Raw genomic sequence first — 16,634 nt, forward strand, 5'->3', positions numbered from 1 at the left:
TTTACAGTGGAAACCAATAAGAGATCAATCAAATAAAGTGACTTTGACCATTTAGATTTTCATTTTCAGCTACAGTTCTCAATTTGATTTTTATTTCCTCAACAGGCCTGCTGAAAGGCCTTCTGCCATCAAATCTACCTCCAGTCATTCTGAGATTAAAGCGGGACAAAAAAAGGATAAAAACCAAGTTTTGTTTTCTTCAACTTGAGCAAAGACGTTGCACCACAAATTCCAATTTACAACTTCAGCCTGCATCAGAATGAAAATATGAGTGAGAATAAAATCTATTGCTAGTAAGGGATTACAGTGGTAAGGTTAAAACCATTTTTTGCATTTAATAGTGTCTCTGCCTGGAGGGGAGTTGAGATATTTTTAAGCCTATAGCCTATATTTTGATTTCCTTCTATTCGTGGATTAATCTGCCTCCGTGAGCTGGCTTTTCCCCTCTCTGGTTTAAATCAGGCAGAGATTATCCCCACTGACAGACTATCAAGGCATCTTCTACACATGGAAATAACAACAACTTTTGTTGTTTACATGCTGCATTTACAAGTTTGTGTGGTGGTGGGGAGCGCGAGGCCTGCAGACTGCAGGATTTCTGGGTTTGTTTTCAGGTTTTTTCTGCAGATTTCCTTGCAGGGAAAAAAAGAACAGTGATGGTTTTGTGGTCAAAAAGAAACGTGATATTTCCATTACTGATTGCCCCTCTATACAGAAGTATGGACCGCCCAGTTGTCATGGAGCTCAATGACCCCTCTCTCCCTGACTCTCTGATGGAAACCTAACCAGATGCTCAGCAGAACGCGCTCAGACGCACCTTCCACAAACAGAAAAGTGGGTGAAACAGGAGGAAAAAGAGAAGAGGACTAAAGTAGAGCAGGCTGAGGAGGTGGGTAAGGCGAAAACTAAACAGAGACGTGTATGTTCTAAGTCTTATCTCTTCTTTTCTTCAAGCCAGGAACACATGTCCTGTTGAAGGGGCGCTCCCCAGACGCCGGGAGGCAGCTGGACTGGGACTGCGGGCGTTTTGCATGAGAAGCAGCCCATATGCAAGAGATGCTGGCGGGCTACTGTTAAAGAATAAATATGTGTGTCTGGGACGCTTTTTCAGCTTTAAAGTGCGTTAAGTGCACAGCTTTTGCGATTGGTTCAATTTTTAGTCGAGCAAAGAAACGCCTCATCCTGTATCTATTAACACTAAAGACAACCGCAACATTTTATTTCTGTAGACTAATAATATTTATGAAACTATTGTCTAACAGGCCACAATGGAACAGTTTATGTAAATAAATAATGCAAACATTAATTACTCCAAACGAGTTTCCTGGCAAATGTAAATCTTGTTTAGATGGTGGAACGAAACGAATTTGTTCAAGCAGCATGTAAACTTTCCCTCCAGACTAGACAATCTATTGTCATTGAGCAAAAGAAAGAAAAAGGATTCAGGGCCTGTAAATCATCTAAAAAAGCTCCAACACAAAAGACTTGACTGATCTCTTTGATGGGAAATGACTAATAATCCAGCGGGCTGTTAGGCCCATGGTGTTATTTACTTAAGGTGGACTTGAAGTGGATTGGACCTCCCCTAATGAATCGTCCGAGGTGTCTGGGCCGCAAGCTCCTGACTGGCTGAGCTGTCCACTTTAGAGCCTTTCTGTCTTTCACTTCCACGCTGCCTCTCCGTCACACCAAAGACAAAACTACTAATGTGTGCTACTGCCGAGGCGCAAGGAAACATTATCAAAGTAAATAAGCACACGACACTCTGTAGTGCTTCACTGGACGCGGAGAAAAGGAAACTACCGGTAACAGCATCTCCACAACAGTCACCACACTTTTGCAGCTACCTGCTGTGAAATCAGAGATTTAACTCTCTGAGTGTTGTGAAGTGCAAAGCAGATAAGTAATATTCCATATTTGAACTTACAATTAGTTTATTGATTATTTAAGTATTATAAAAAAAATATTCTCCAATTACTAAACAAATATGTTCAACTTGTGTATCAATTTCTGGCGCAAAGTAACTTTACATTGGTAAACAGTCTACACAGGATGCACGCCATGCAATATGCGCCTCTAGCTTCTTTATCCTGCAGACACCACTGTATCTACCTGCTCAGATTCCTCCTTCATGTCCCCCTCATGCCCAGAAGACAATTTGCTCAGCAGCTGAAAAGTGGCGTCTCTCCCTCCGCGCTGCTCGCCCTCCGCCGCGGCTGCTTCCTCCAAACACATTCACTAACATATGACAGTTTGCAGGGAAATTCTTGACAATTGGTGTCTTGAGTGTGTGGCATAAATAGCAGGCAGAGCCCTCGCTGGGTTATGATGGGGCGGCTTGATGGTTGCTGGCATGGTGCGGCGCTGATTGGTCCGGCCGCGGCCTGACGTCAGGAGGCTGGGAATAAGGCTGGGCTGGAGCTTTAGGAGCAAGACAGTGTACTGGAGACCCAGCGCATCCCAGCATACATACGGTACTGGAGACTGAGGGCATCCCAGCATATATACTGACTACTACCGGAACCGCCAGCGCATCTCGGCATCACCCGCCACCGCAAGCTAAACATCCAGGATCATCTGACAGAGCGAGAGGGGAAAACGCTCTTTTTAAAAAAAAAAAAAAAAAATCTTTTGGGTGTGTGATTTTGTTTCTCGCCGGGTTTTGAACAGTGGATACGCTGCCATGTCAGAGTGCACTGAATTATTTATAGGCGTGCGTGTCTTGTTGTGTGACAGCTCTGCCCTAAAACCATTTTATTAGACGCCTCTTCCAGCACTGACTGGCACACGACACTCCTCTCGGCCGATGCGTCACTTCCAAGAGCGCCGGGACAACCAAACTGGCTCCGGTCTTCTCGCCTGAGCTGATCCTCAGCTTCCTGTGCTGAAATCTACATTTTTGGTCGAATTGCGTGTTTTGCCCCGGATCCAATAAAGGACTGATTTATTTATTTTTTCCCTTTTGGTTTTTACCACCAGTGACAGAGGACGCGGTCGCCATCCCTTCCTGTCTGTTGTTTTTTTTTTGGACGCTGAGCCTTTTTACGCATGCAGGGAGAAATCTGTGGTGACACCTGATCGACTGGCTTCTCCGCGCACATTGACCCGGGAGCTCCAGGCGAATCAGGGAGGGAGAGAGCAGATAACTCGGTCAATGCTCGGCCTGCGCTGTTGATTTTGTTTGTGAGTGTGTGTGTGTGTGTGTGTGTGTGTGTGCTTTATTTGTGGGGTCGTAGCCCAGCCAAAGCCATGGTCCACTGCGCCGGCTGCGAGAGGCCTATCCTGGACCGCTTTCTCCTCAACGTGCTGGACAGAGCCTGGCATGTCAAGTGCGTGCAGTGCTGCGAGTGCAAATGTAATTTGACAGAGAAATGTTTTTCTCGAGAGGGAAGACTGTACTGCAAAAATGATTTCTTTAGGTAAGCTCGGAGAAATGACAGCCAAACTCCTCACTAGTGTTTTTTTTTTTTTGTTGTTGTTGTTTATTAATATATCTGCTTTAATGTCAGTAGCTGGGTTGCAAAAAAAGATGAATATAGGCCTTTAAGAAATTATATCAAGAAGTTTCAATTTGTTGGTGATGGTGCATCATTGAAGTAGACGGAAAACATTTATTTTTCAGGCATAACATCCCATTTGACAGAAAATGTATTTTTAATCTTCAGCAGATTTAATGTAAATTAAAAAATACATTTTTCTATGTTATTTGAAACTTTTAAAATGCATTTAACAACTATAACTCAACAGTATAATTGCAAGTAATTCACAGAAACTCAGACCGCCTTTAGCTTTATCAAACCAGCAGATAAAATAAAATAAATACAGGTTTTAAAAAAAAGCATGTAAGCTAAGTTTTTAAAAGAATGTGTGACTGCACACACAGGACAGCAAGTATTAAGAATGAACGCAGAGTCTCCGTTGTTTTTTTTTTTTTTTTAATTTTTTTTCTCTAAATGAATGAATAAAGCAAACTGTCCGTGCCTGTAGGCGTGAATGAGGACTGCAAGGCGATAAGCTTTGATTAGGAGGAGTAATTAAAAGCTTGTTAATTTGGATTCTTATGCAAAACAACAACAAAAGAGGGGCAGCAACATTAAACGCGTGTGCACTCGCTCTTAGCTGGGAGAGGGGGTGGGGGGGGGGGGCGGTTTGTTAGGAAATCGAGGAAATCACACTTAGGGTGTTTTTTTTACAGCGTGCAGGCCGCCGGGGGAGCGCACAGGATCAAACCCCGGCCAGAGGAGAGGCAGCCCGGTGTGTTTGCTCAGTCCGACTGAGGAGGACGTGATAAGTGGATTTGAATAGTAAACTAGTTGAAAAGATCAAGTCCACAGACAATGCAATCACAGACGTGCAGTCAACAAGCGGTGCACACCACTCAATACACATTGTTTAACGTTGAAGTCAGTGGCAGAGGCTATTATTTATAATTCCAGGGCAGTCTGCTGTGTTAGAGAAGCCGTATATTTAATGGCTTTCATAGTGTAAAACGTGTTACATGTAGTCTGGAAAAGACTGGAAATATAGAACTAAAACCAGTGAAAGAAATAAAAAAACTATCAGCAGCTCTTATTTAATATGTCTAAACACAGTCGTGGAATCGCTTCAGGAGAAATTAAATATTTTGTTATTATTATATAAAATATGGATCTTATAGGCAACATTTTATTTTACTATTAAAAGATTTCTACAGCGTCTTTTGTACAAAACGCGCTCATGTACACGCACAAAGATAATTCTACATTTCAGTCTTTTCATTTTTTTATCTAAAAACCTCAGTGTTGATATTTATGTTTACCTCCACAAACTACTAAACGCGCTATTTGAAAGTGCGAGTCTTTACATAAAGGTTGTGTCTGAGTAGCTGGAGAACACTTATCACTATTATTTTTTATTTTCCACTTTGTATTTATATTTATTCATGTTGAAATATTGATGAAAGTTTCTAAATTGCGTTTTACAGGGTTTAGACAATAAGAGTGTCTTTATATCTGGATGTCAAATGCGCCTTTTTTCTAATTCTTTATTTTTTCTTCCACTAAAATGTGACTTGTGCAGCTTTTTTGAGTCAACAGTATTTTTAAATGTTATTCTTTGTCTGTAAAATACGGTGTATTCCTTCCCCATCACTCCCGCCTTGTTACCAACCTGGCTGGATGTTGATATTATTTAAACGCTTCAAAAAATGATTTGTGTAAAACATTCTATAGCTTTTTGCTTCTTCTCCTTCTTCTTCTTCTTCCTCCTGCAGGCGGTTCGGCACTAAGTGTGGCGGTTGTTCGCAGGGCATCTCTCCAAACGACTTGGTCCGGAGGGCCCGGAGCAAAGTGTTTCACCTCAACTGCTTCACCTGCATGATGTGCAATAAGCAGCTCTCCACCGGCGAGGAGCTCTACATCATAGACGAGAACAAATTCGTTTGCAAAGACGATTACCTAAACAACAGCAGTGTAAAAGACACCAACCTCCTCTCAGGTACGGAGGGAGCCCTTCCTTCGTGCATGTGTGGGTGTGTTTGTGTGAGCGTGAGGCGGGATAAATTGTGATGGATGTGATGTGTTCAGCCCCGCAGTGGCTTCATCATTTCCATGACTAGGGCTTAGACGCATCCAAGGAGTAGAATTGGACAAAAAAACACTCTCCATTGCCTTTGTTGCCGCATGGAATGATCCCAAATTTACAATATTCTCTGTTCTGTTTTTATTTTCTCTGACAGCAGTGAGGACGATGGTCTTCATTTTGGAGTGTGATATATAAGCCTATGTGCTGAAGTGTCGTTTGTTTGTTTATAATTCTTATTTAATATTTAAATCTTTTAGCAACGCAGTAAAGAAGAAGACACATCAAATTTGCTGCTTTTTATTTGTAAGAAAAAAAATATCCGTCTTTATAACCTGGATCTTCATGGTGTAGGCTAACAAATAATGTACATTTGTATAAAAATGATATTTAAAAAATGCTTCAAGGAGGAAAAGATTAGACAAAGGTTTTGTGAAAATATAGTTTATTGTTATAAATGCTGGTGGTAGTTTGCATCACCGACTTGAGGTCATAGTTCACCCACCTATAATTGACCACTACATCACTGCTGACACAGTCCACAGTGATAAATAGAGTTTTTGGGAATAGGATGGATTTTGTTCTGTTGGTTGTAGCAGCTGTAGTTTTTTCCACCAAATCACTCAAACAATTCAGCTTGTTTTTTTGTTTTGTTGTTTTTTGCAGAATATGTCTGCTTATTCTAATTTTCATATTTCATTCCTGCAGTAACGGCATGCAGCGACCCGAGTTTATCACCGGACTCTCAAGACCAGCTACAGGACGACGTGGTCTTAAAGGACACGGAGATAGCCGCCCTGTCCGACAAGGAAACGGTTAATAATGAGAACGATGACCAGAACCTGGGCGGGAAGCGACGCGGCCCGCGGACCACCATCAAGGCCAAGCAGCTGGAGACGCTGAAGGCGGCGTTCGCTGCCACCCCCAAACCCACCAGACACATCAGGGAGCAGCTGGCCCAGGAGACCGGCCTCAACATGAGGGTCATCCAGGTAAAGGAGCATCTACATTAAGCATCCAACTCCCGAAGGTCCTGCATGCGGCGGGGGTTCCGGGATGTTCTCCTCCTTTCATTTCACAATGAATTCATTCATTAACAACCAATAGAACAAGATATAAATAACCATTATTAGCTGAAGTGGGTGTTTCTCAAACTGTGGTCCGTGTGCCCCTGACAAAAATTGTAATTACAGGTTTCACCAGCAACAGTATTTTATCTACAGTTCAGTGATAAATAAACAAAACCTCCAATTCTGCCTGAGATGTTCTGAAATATTATGGAGAGCAGCGGACACCCACAGGTTGAGGAGGTGGACCCGCACCTTTTCTGTTTTATAGGGTGTTACGCGCCCATTAAAAGGTGTGATGTAACAGCTTATATTTTATGGAAAAATGTCCCTGCCAAGCTGCCAGACTGCCATGACCGTGCAGGCCTCATCCCATCAGAGAGGCTCCACCTCCCTCACCATCCGCCCCCACCCCCCCTCCACCCCCACCCCCCCTCCTCTCACATCCTTCACCCCTCTTTAAAGGAGGCCTCTTCCCTTCAAACTGCGCGGTCACATTGATTTCATTAAGCCAAAGATTGGACGACGAACGAGGTTGATTTGGAAACGGGTAATTTATATGGGTATTTTTGATTCTTGGCGCGCGCGACGGGGCAAAGTCGCCAACTGGCGCCGGGCTGCTGGGAGCGCTGGGAGTCCTGGCACAGCGCTGCCATCACGTTTTGCGACCACATTTAGCCATGCTGTGAGCATTTCCAGCCAAGTGGAAAGGCAGAAATCTGTTTCAAGGGTCTTCAGATTGTCTCCTCAGAACTCTGAATTACAGCAAGGCCGCCTTAAGTTAAACAAGGAGCAACACAGAGCACTGACAATCATCATCATCATCATCATCATCATCACCATTATTATTATTATTATTATTATTATTATTATTATTATTATTATTATTATTATTATTGTTATTATTCATAATAATAATGTAGGTTTTGTGACTATTTTCCTTGTATCATTTACAAAGAGCAATATTGTAGGAATTATTGTAAATCTGCGATTCATGACACAACATATTATTACACCTCAGGAATAATAGCAGGCCTTCTATAAGAAAGAATAGGCCCAAAATGACGTGAAAATAGAGCTTTTCTGCGTTTTTATTTTTAATAAATTAGATTTTTTTTTGTCTTCATAATGTGCATAAGGCTGCGGGGCAGAGCTAAGCTTTTTTTAAAAAAAGGTTTAGCATAGCAGATTAATGGCGATAAAGTGAAAGTGGCGAAGTCGGGGTATCTAATATGTATGAGCACGAGGGAAAAAGAGAAGAGCGTAATTAAAGGACGGCTGGCCGGCCTATAGATTAGGAAATGATAACCTCCAAGAGCCCGGTAATATATTGGTAACAACCCTCCTATTAAGTATTAATTGGAGATTTTAAGCCCCCGCTGCTGTAGCTTCAGTCGGAGTAAATGGAGGGTTAAAAGATCATTAGGGAGGTTAGATGTGACTCGCGTTCCTGTAACGATAATTGGGCGCAGTCCTCTCCAACGCACAGCCTTGCGGATTTAACGCACCGGCTCATCACGCTCGCCGCACAACACACAGACAGCGCGGTTATTTACTCTTATAAGAAGCCATAGCGGTGCAGGTGCCAAGGTAAATATGACACCTAATTACACTTTCTCTTATATGGGGTGAATTTACTCAGTGAGGTTTAATAGCATATATTTAAAAAAAAGTACAACATGCCAAATTTGTATTTGTTTGTTTACATATTTACTCATGCCCCAGAACATTTTCGCCACCCCAAATTTAACACCAATGGAGCCATCTTTCCCATCCCATCTATTTCTCCCCCCTCCTCTCATCTCCCGCTCAGAATATTGATGTGCAATCAAAATGGCGTCAGCAGCCTTTTGCACGTTTGCCGGGTGACATGAAGTGACCTGTAAATGTGTGTGTTTGTGTGTCCAGGTCTGGTTCCAGAACCGTCGTTCCAAAGAGAGGCGCATGAAGCAGCTGAGCGCGCTGGGAGCCCGGAGGCACGCGTTTTTCCGGAGCCCTAGGCGGATGAGGACGCTGGTGGACCGGCTGGAGCCCGGGGAGCTCATCCCCAACGGGCCCTTCTCTTACTACGGAGGTATGTGTACCATTCACCTCCTTCTGTAAGACAAGTGTCTTTTTTTATTTCCACTAATTCATTTTTTCATGATGAAACATCCAATTTTAAGCTCATATTCTCTCTTTCTGCACTTTTTTTCTTATTTGTGCACTTTTGCAAAATGCTCATAAGAAGTTTCATATTTTTATTCATGTTAGTTTAATATTTCCCTCATTGCTTTTATATGTTTTCATTTATTTGTCTGTAATTTCCTGCTGTAGCCTCATGAAACAACTTTCCTACAATTTTATCTTTCAAATGAGTAATTTCATTTAGGTGTCTTTATATAACATGCTAAGATGCCATGTTAGGCCTCTTCACTTCTTTTTACCTTTCCTAGACTCTTTTCTCAGAGATGGTCATGTTAATTCAGTACACAAAAGTAAAATAACACTTAAATAAACAAATGCATGCAAAGCAGTGATTTCCCGCTCTTGCTTAAGCAAGTTCTGATATTCAGCAAAGAGGTTCTTTTTAATTTTTTTAAATAAACTGAACTGCTCTATTCAGGTTGGGTCAACTCATCCAAATCCTTTCGGAAATCAGTGAGCAGTGAGTTAAGTTTAAGTGAACTTAGTTTACGTCTGAGTGATTTGATACCATACTCTTCCTTGCTTTGAAATATCTGATAATTTTCTGAGAATCTGAGAATTTCATTTGTGCTCGGGCCTTTGTCCTTTCTGCTGAAGCAAAAAGTCTAATAATATTCTGCCGAATTGAAAAAAAAATGGTCTCAGTAGGTAGAATCGCTGATGAAATGGCCCCCATTTTAATTAATTTTGTGGCCACGTTGTTCTCCCCACCCAATTGCAGTTTTGATTTAAGTGTAACGTGCTCTGTGACTAATGTAGCACGGCGAGGGTCTCTCTCCCTCTCTAATACAAATCAAGCTATGTATATTCAATGAATTCCTCAATGTCTCCGGAATTATTTCTGCACACCCATTGTTCTCAGACCTAACGTTGATTTTTTTTTTTTTTCTTCTTCTCTTGGATCTGCAGATTATCAAAGCGAGTACTACGGCCCGGGAGGGAACTATGACTTCTTCCCTCAGGGGCCTCCGTCGTCGCAGGCCCAGACCCCAGTCGATCTCCCCTTCGTGCCCTCCTCAGGCCCCACGGGCACCCCTCTCGGAGGTATGGACCACCCCCTGCCTGGCCACCACCCCTCCAGCGAAGTGCAGCGTTTCTCCGATATCATGTCCCACCACCCGGGGGACTCTCCCAGCCCGGAGCCTGGCATCCCGGGGCCCCTGCACAGCATCTCCTCTGAGGTGTTCGGCCCTAGCCCGCCCTTTACCTCACTGTCGCTGAACGGCAGCGGATACAACAACCACCTGTCCCACCCGCCCTCGGAAATGAACGAAGGCACCGTGTGGTAGCTTTTCGAGAGAGCAGACTCTACTGGCGAGAGATTCGGTAACGGAGGGTGGTGAGGTTTGGTGGTGTTGGGGGCTGGGTCAAGAACAGGCACATGGATATTGACAGGGTTAGGGCAATGCCATTGAATCATAATTTTTTTGTGATTTCATATTTATTTATTTATTTTCCCATTTGATTTGTTGATCTTTTGTGGGGAAAGCGTATCTGGCATAAAAATTATGCTCAAAAACATTTTCTTCAGTATTGTGTTTGGGTGTTTCAATTGCTTCATTTGCCCCCACCCTGAATCCAAAACTGGACTTACAGAAAAAAAAAAAAAAAAAAAAAAAAAAAACTGGGCAAGACTGCTGAACTGCCCCCCTTCACCTCCCTTTCTTTGGGCCCCTGGAGCACCCTGTCACCCCTGCTGACTCCTGTCAGTGGCCTAGCATAGCGACCAAACCCCCTAACACTCACCAGTGGGGTAAAAAACAACCCTTTCGAAATCTCCTATAGTATGTCCCGAACACGAAAAACATCATTAGCTACTGTCAAAGACTTCAATAGCTTTACAGAGAGAGAATAAAGGGGCTGAGGGTTGGTTGTGTGCTGACCTGGCACTGTAGGAAGGCTGAGCGGCGTTCAGACTATGTTCGAGGCACTAGACGTGTCCCTTGTATTTATTCAGAAGCTCCTCAGACCTCTTTGCCTCTCAAGGCTCTGCCATATTGACACTTAACCTTTTTGACACTATGTTTCTGAAGGCCAGAGGAAATGACAATTTTTCCTCCGTCTGGACTATTTGTTTCTTTTTTTTTTTTTTTTCTTTTCTTGGTTTCAGAATTTCCACCAAATCTGAAGAAGGCTGCCTTCAAAAGGCAAACAGTAAAAACCCTCTACGGATTGCAAACCCTTTATTTAAAATGGAAGTGAACTTGAAATGTTGAAATGAAGTCTACCTTCTAAAAATCTTCTACTGGGGTTCTAAATGGGACTTAGAACAGTCAACTGTTTACGTGATCTATTTAATTCAGGAGTCCAGAAGTCTCGAAAACCATGTTTTAGAACCTCTCGATCCATATAAAAATGTTCCAAGCAACCAACCAAACTTTTGTATTGATTTCATTTATATTGTATGGAGATAAAAACACATTTGCTGGGGTTGTGGTTCACTGTGCTAGTTTGTACAAGATGTTGTTTACAAAAAAAGGTTAAAAAAAGAATAAAAACAAAGTAGACAGTTGCCAAATAAAAAAAAAAATAGCACAAATACTGTTAAAGTGCTTTGCACCATCATCTGCAGAACGTGTTAAGACAAAATGTAAGTGTTAAAAGGAGTAATTGACTTCTTAATTTTTTAGTCTGCTGACGATACATTCATAAAATTGTTAATATAACATACTTAGACAGGTTTTATTTTTGTGTCTTCAAAGGAGAAAAATCCAAACTATTAAAAATTGATGGTCAAATATGCAGCTCGTAGCTGCTACATCTCTTTGAATATCAAGCCCTCATGGTATGTCTTTTATTGTTCCAATAAACCTAAGCTTATGTGACCTCCAGTGCATATTAGACCATTCACTGTATAAATACAACATGTTGACAAAAATGTGTTTCTAATAAAACTAGAAAATATACTTATGAATTTTTTAACATATTTTCTTTGGAGCAGCTATCTTATAGTATATCCTTACATTACAGTGCATTATGTATCACGTGTATCAGTGTCAGTGCAGCAGTACATCATAGGGCTCTCTGTAAGGTACTTAGGCTATCAGGCCAGTGTCACTCATTTCATAATGAACGCTTTTTGTCTACACGTCTAATTTTCTATTCACTTGGAGTGTGAAATAATTGGCCTTTGCAGACATGGTGACAGGTAAACATTTATTAATTCTGATTAATGGGATTCAAAAACACTGAGTGAAATTGAAATGGCAGTTGGCGGAAAGTGACGAAAAGACACACAAAGAAAAAATTGAGTCAGAAGGAGAACTCAGAAGCTTTTAGCAGGGTGGTGGAAACATATAGTCATGCTTTTCTGTATGAATTTTGTGATGCTAATCTTTAACTGTCAACAAAGGGTTTTCTCTTTCCCCTGCTGCAGCGTTGCACCAGATCCTGATGGCTCGAAGAACAATTCATAGACAAATAGTGCAAGAGTATGAACAACAAATACAACAAAAAAAACCCTTTACAGCTGATTTCACTTGCCGTGGAAGTATTTAGTGGACTTGCTTGCTGCAGCCAACACAAGGGGGAGTGGATTCACAACTTATGCTGATGCCACTTTTTTCCCCAACCACTTTGGCTCTGGCCTCAGATTCTTCCATTCACTTACTCGAGGTCGTCGACTAATCATAAGCAGTTAGCTGTGCAACTGTGAAGGACAATGATGAAATTGCCGTGACCGCAGCTCTGCTGCTTGTTATGCTTTTATTAGCCCGCTCCTACATTATTATTCCCTGCAGCTTACTGTTCTCGTGGTGCGGTCTGACGGCTAGGAGGGACATCTACTGACTTATTTCGGCGAACACAGCCGTGTTAATAATCAAGAAGCCCAAACACTGAGGCGTGTTCTTGCAGGAAGGATGAAAAAATTATTCATAGTTGTAGGGAAACGAGTTGGGCGGGCGGTGGTAGGATTGTGGCATGAATCCGGGGGAACCTTTATCTCCCTAACCCTGCGTGTGCAGTTAGGACCGTGTGCAATCCCAGTTTTCTCCCCTGCCTCCAGACTGTAATCCACCATGAATTAATCATGGTCTTGAGAGTTAACCAAGCTTGGGGAGGTGGGGTGTAGGTGGGGGTGGAGGGTCTGTGGAAGGATATAGGTCTCTGTTGAGCCCCTGGGCTTAGCTGCCCCCCCCCCATCCCACCCCCCCATGGTAACACCATGCACCGCCGGCTGACCGCCCCTGGGGCCACGGCTCTTTAAGTTCAAATCTCCTATTGATCGCTCATCAGCTGTTGGTGCAAACTGACCTTGTAGTCTAACGCTGGCAAAATAAAACAAGCCTTAACAGCATTGAATGGGTTTTAAATGACATTTTAAATCTCTGAGTCAGGACGTTTGAATAGCCCACACACCCACTGGGATCCAAAATAAGTATACTGTATGTGAATGTGTGTGTGTTTAGGGGGGTTGACAGGGGGATAAACTCTTGGAGGAGGAGGAGGAGGAGGGGGGGGGGGTACAAAATGGTTTACTTTAGGGTACAACAGGGGCCAAAATATTGAGCCAATAGGAAGATCAGACCCAGCAGGCGAACACTGAGATACTTGCGTTCAAACTGAGAAGGGTTTTTTTTAGAGCCCCTCTCCATATGAGAAGCATTTGGCTGCTAGTTTTAAATGCAGAGTGGCTCAGCTGGAAGTGTACCCTCTCCTCGGAGCGAACGTAGCGTAAGCATACAAACACATGGCACAGGTCCTTGTTTCTCCTCAAACAAACGACACATGTTGGGGGAAGCCAATTTCTTGGCCAGGAATGAGAAAACGCTGTCAATCAATGGAGCGGGCTGGTTGATCGCTGAGCCACATTTCCCTGGCTCAATACTCAGCGAGTGGGTGATACACAGTCATGTAGCAGCCTGATAAGCTGACCTCTGCTGACGAGCTCTTTGTTTTGCCACCTCACTACTCTTTACACTTCCTCCTCCTTCTCTCAAAGACTAAAGATGGAAGGAGATGTTTAACTCATAGGACAATGTCTTTTAATATTTGAATCACATTTAGTGGAATTTTCCTGCAAATAATGTCTGATTCCTTCTTAGAGGTGTTATTCAAGAGGGATTCAACCTATAGCCAGACCAAGAAACCTTCTTTTCCTGCTCCAAATACAGAAATAAATGCATTTATAAGTTTTGTTTTTTGTTGAAAGAATAGAAGAACATAAGCTTGATCAGCTGGAGCCATGGCTGAACAGAGTAAGAAAAGAGTGCCACCTAGAGAAAGTCAAACATAATCCACAGAAAAGGATGTAAAGAGAAAGGGATGTAGATAGCACCAAATAGACTCTAATTTACTTATTGGTTAAATTATAGGTCTAAATGCTGCCTTCTCCACACTGCCAGGATTAATATTGAATCCTTTAATTATTCATTGACCTAAAATAATCACATTTTTACATTTTGAATCTAAAAATACTGGAATCAACCTATAAAATACCCAACATCTGTAGATTTTTAATTGTAGAATCTTAACACCTCCTTGGTAGCTAAAGCCCTCAAATTCCCAAGAAAATCACAGTGGACATGACCTCAGTGTCCTCAGTGGTATTACACAAGTTTACAGCCAATAAGGTAGTGACATATAAAAGCCAACACAATCAGTGCCACCACTGAAGAAGTAAAGTTCTAGAAAGTTTCTTGGTCAGTCACAGCAAGACTAAAAGCTGTGAAGTCATCGTCATGAGATAAAGCTAGATGAAATTTGTGAACATTGGAAAAGTATACAAAGTGATTTTCCCACACATTTTCTTGATTTGAACTTTTACTGGTATTAAGTGAAATTAAGCAAAATGTCTTTTTATTGTGCATCACATGCACAATCAGATACAAGACTCACTGCATACATAATCATGATATAATGATATATATATATATATAGTGATGTGGTGGCAAATGAAAACGTAGATAAACGACAGTATGACCTCTACAGCTGCTGTATGAGATTATCAAAAGCCAATACTCCACCACTAATATAGACATGAATAGAGAATGTACAGTGTATGCTCATCTGAATCATTTACATCGGTTTGATATGATTTCCTGTGATGTACAATAGGCTATAATATGAATTTAAAGAAATCCAAACTCGTATTAGCTGAAATGGTGAGTAAGCTTATTAGAATCTGTCGTCTCTTAACATGTACTCATTTGCTCATAAATGAACTGTGACCCCACAGTCATGGCCCAAGTTTCACCCAGCTGTCGACCCTGATCTTGACCTGCTGCTTTTTCAAGGTCAACCCTTACTAAAGGCCGTGTCTATCACAATGACCTCCAACCCACACATCTCCTTTGCTGCGTCAGTAGTTCAGAGTGAAGGGCCTGTTAAGAGTATGCTTTAGTATCATGGTTGATATCACAAATTAGTAGCTCAGATATTTCAATCAGAAAGTACAATGCTTTTAGTTGTATTATGGTGAAGTACTTTAGATTGCAGTTGTAGCTCAACAGACATTTCGTATAGATAACATCGCAGTTCTAATTTAACAGGATGAGTTGAAACTCTATAGGAAGAGATGGTAGGAAACTAAAGGGGAAAAAAGGTACAGGGTATGGACCAAATGAAATATGCACTGCATGTAGAAGGACTGTAACTCAGCAACTGAGTCTATAGACACAGCACAAAGGTAGGTCATATTGGATGCCAACTGTCATAGGCCCAACTATAGTACATACAATACAGTACTTGATTGTGTAGCTTTTGCTGTTTGCCATTCCTCTTTGTCTGCAATCTGTCTGTGTTTGGGATATGGTATCATGTTTGAGACTCTTTAAATATTAAACATTAAATAATTCCACATTGTTACCATTGTTGCAATTTGGCCTCTTTATAGCTTGGTTTATTATATTCTTTTAAACTCACATAGGAAAGTAATGTTGCTAGATAATAGTCGACAAATTCTTCTAATTCTTCATCTTGTATTTAGCCTGCTAAAGTTAGCCCCATACTCATGCAGTGAAAAAGACAAAGGTACAAGGATGAAATAATAACCTCAACACTCTAGCTATACTAACATACAGCAGCTAATTTAGCTTGTTATCTTGGGCAACTTTACAAGTTCAAACAAGCATACTAGAGTTTAGCTAGCTCACTGACGTAATGAAAAAAAATCATGGTCATGATTAATTGATTGATTGATCAGCCAGAGGTCCCTCTTTGACACTTCAGTGTGCCAGTTAAGCTAACCTGCACTCAGGGAAAAAGTTTTCACTTTTACTGGTGAATAAATCATGGTATATATTGAGATTATTTCTGCCTGAGCTTATGTAGCTTGCCTGAGAAATTGTGTATCTATAATTTGCCATTCAGAATCAGTATAAAACTAAATGTTTTCCTTTTAATTCAGATGTAACTTATTGTGGTACAATTTACATAAAGAAATTGCACATGTAACGAACAATGTGTTCACCCAGGGAGGAAAGTATATTTGTTTAGCAAAGTGGAAAGTACTAATTTCCCCCTGGAGGATGTCCTGATGGTATGTGAGGTCTGTAGGTTGGCCTGATTAGCACAGAGCATGGAGTGTGTCTACACCATCTGACCCACTGAGTGATATTCATTTGTCATTCACATATTGGAGACCGACTGCTGTGTTTTTTGCTCAGGGCAAGGGTTTTCTCAATGAGTTGTTTGTGTATGATTGCACTGGCAATTTCCCATCGTGATATAACATGGAATACACACTTCAGTGCAAAATCTGTTTATAATTTGCACAGGCTCTTTGTTGAGTTGGTGTATTTCCTTTCATGAATAGGGTGTTTCATTGTTGATTGGAAATACATTTTGTCTAAAATAGCTATTTAACATGCGCGTGTCTGT

The 16,634-nt window shown here is 41.6% G+C and overlaps 1 protein-coding gene across 1 annotated transcript; it reads left to right on the forward strand.

Moving 5' to 3' along the window:
* The first annotated feature begins 2,133 nt into the window (after positions 1–2,133).
* Positions 2,134–11,672, forward strand: lhx1a (LIM homeobox 1a). The gene is made up of 5 exons (XM_067593815.1): positions 2,134–3,419; positions 5,252–5,475; positions 6,268–6,551; positions 8,535–8,700; positions 9,723–11,672. Exons 1-5 carry the CDS (start codon positions 3,250–3,252, stop codon positions 10,100–10,102), a joined length of 1,224 nt encoding a protein of 407 aa, XP_067449916.1. The 5' UTR covers positions 2,134–3,249; the 3' UTR covers positions 10,103–11,672.
* The last annotated feature ends 4,962 nt before the right edge of the window (positions 11,673–16,634 follow it).

The sequence above is a fragment of the Thunnus thynnus genome, chromosome 7 (assembly GCF_963924715.1).
Source record: "Thunnus thynnus chromosome 7, fThuThy2.1, whole genome shotgun sequence".
NCBI classification, from domain to species: domain Eukaryota; kingdom Metazoa; phylum Chordata; class Actinopteri; order Scombriformes; family Scombridae; genus Thunnus; species Thunnus thynnus.

Bases quoted from the DNA above. Each gene is read 5' to 3' on its own strand.
- lhx1a (XM_067593815.1), top strand. From the start codon at position 3,250: ATGGTCCACTGCGCCGGCTGCGAGAGGCCTATCCTGGACCGCTTTCTC. The intron at 5,476-6,267 runs GTACGGAGGGAG...TCATTCCTGCAG, and splicing joins AGACACCAACCTCCTCTCAG to TAACGGCATGCAGCGACCCG. The intron at 8,701-9,722 runs GTATGTGTACCA...TTGGATCTGCAG, and splicing joins GCCCTTCTCTTACTACGGAG to ATTATCAAAGCGAGTACTAC.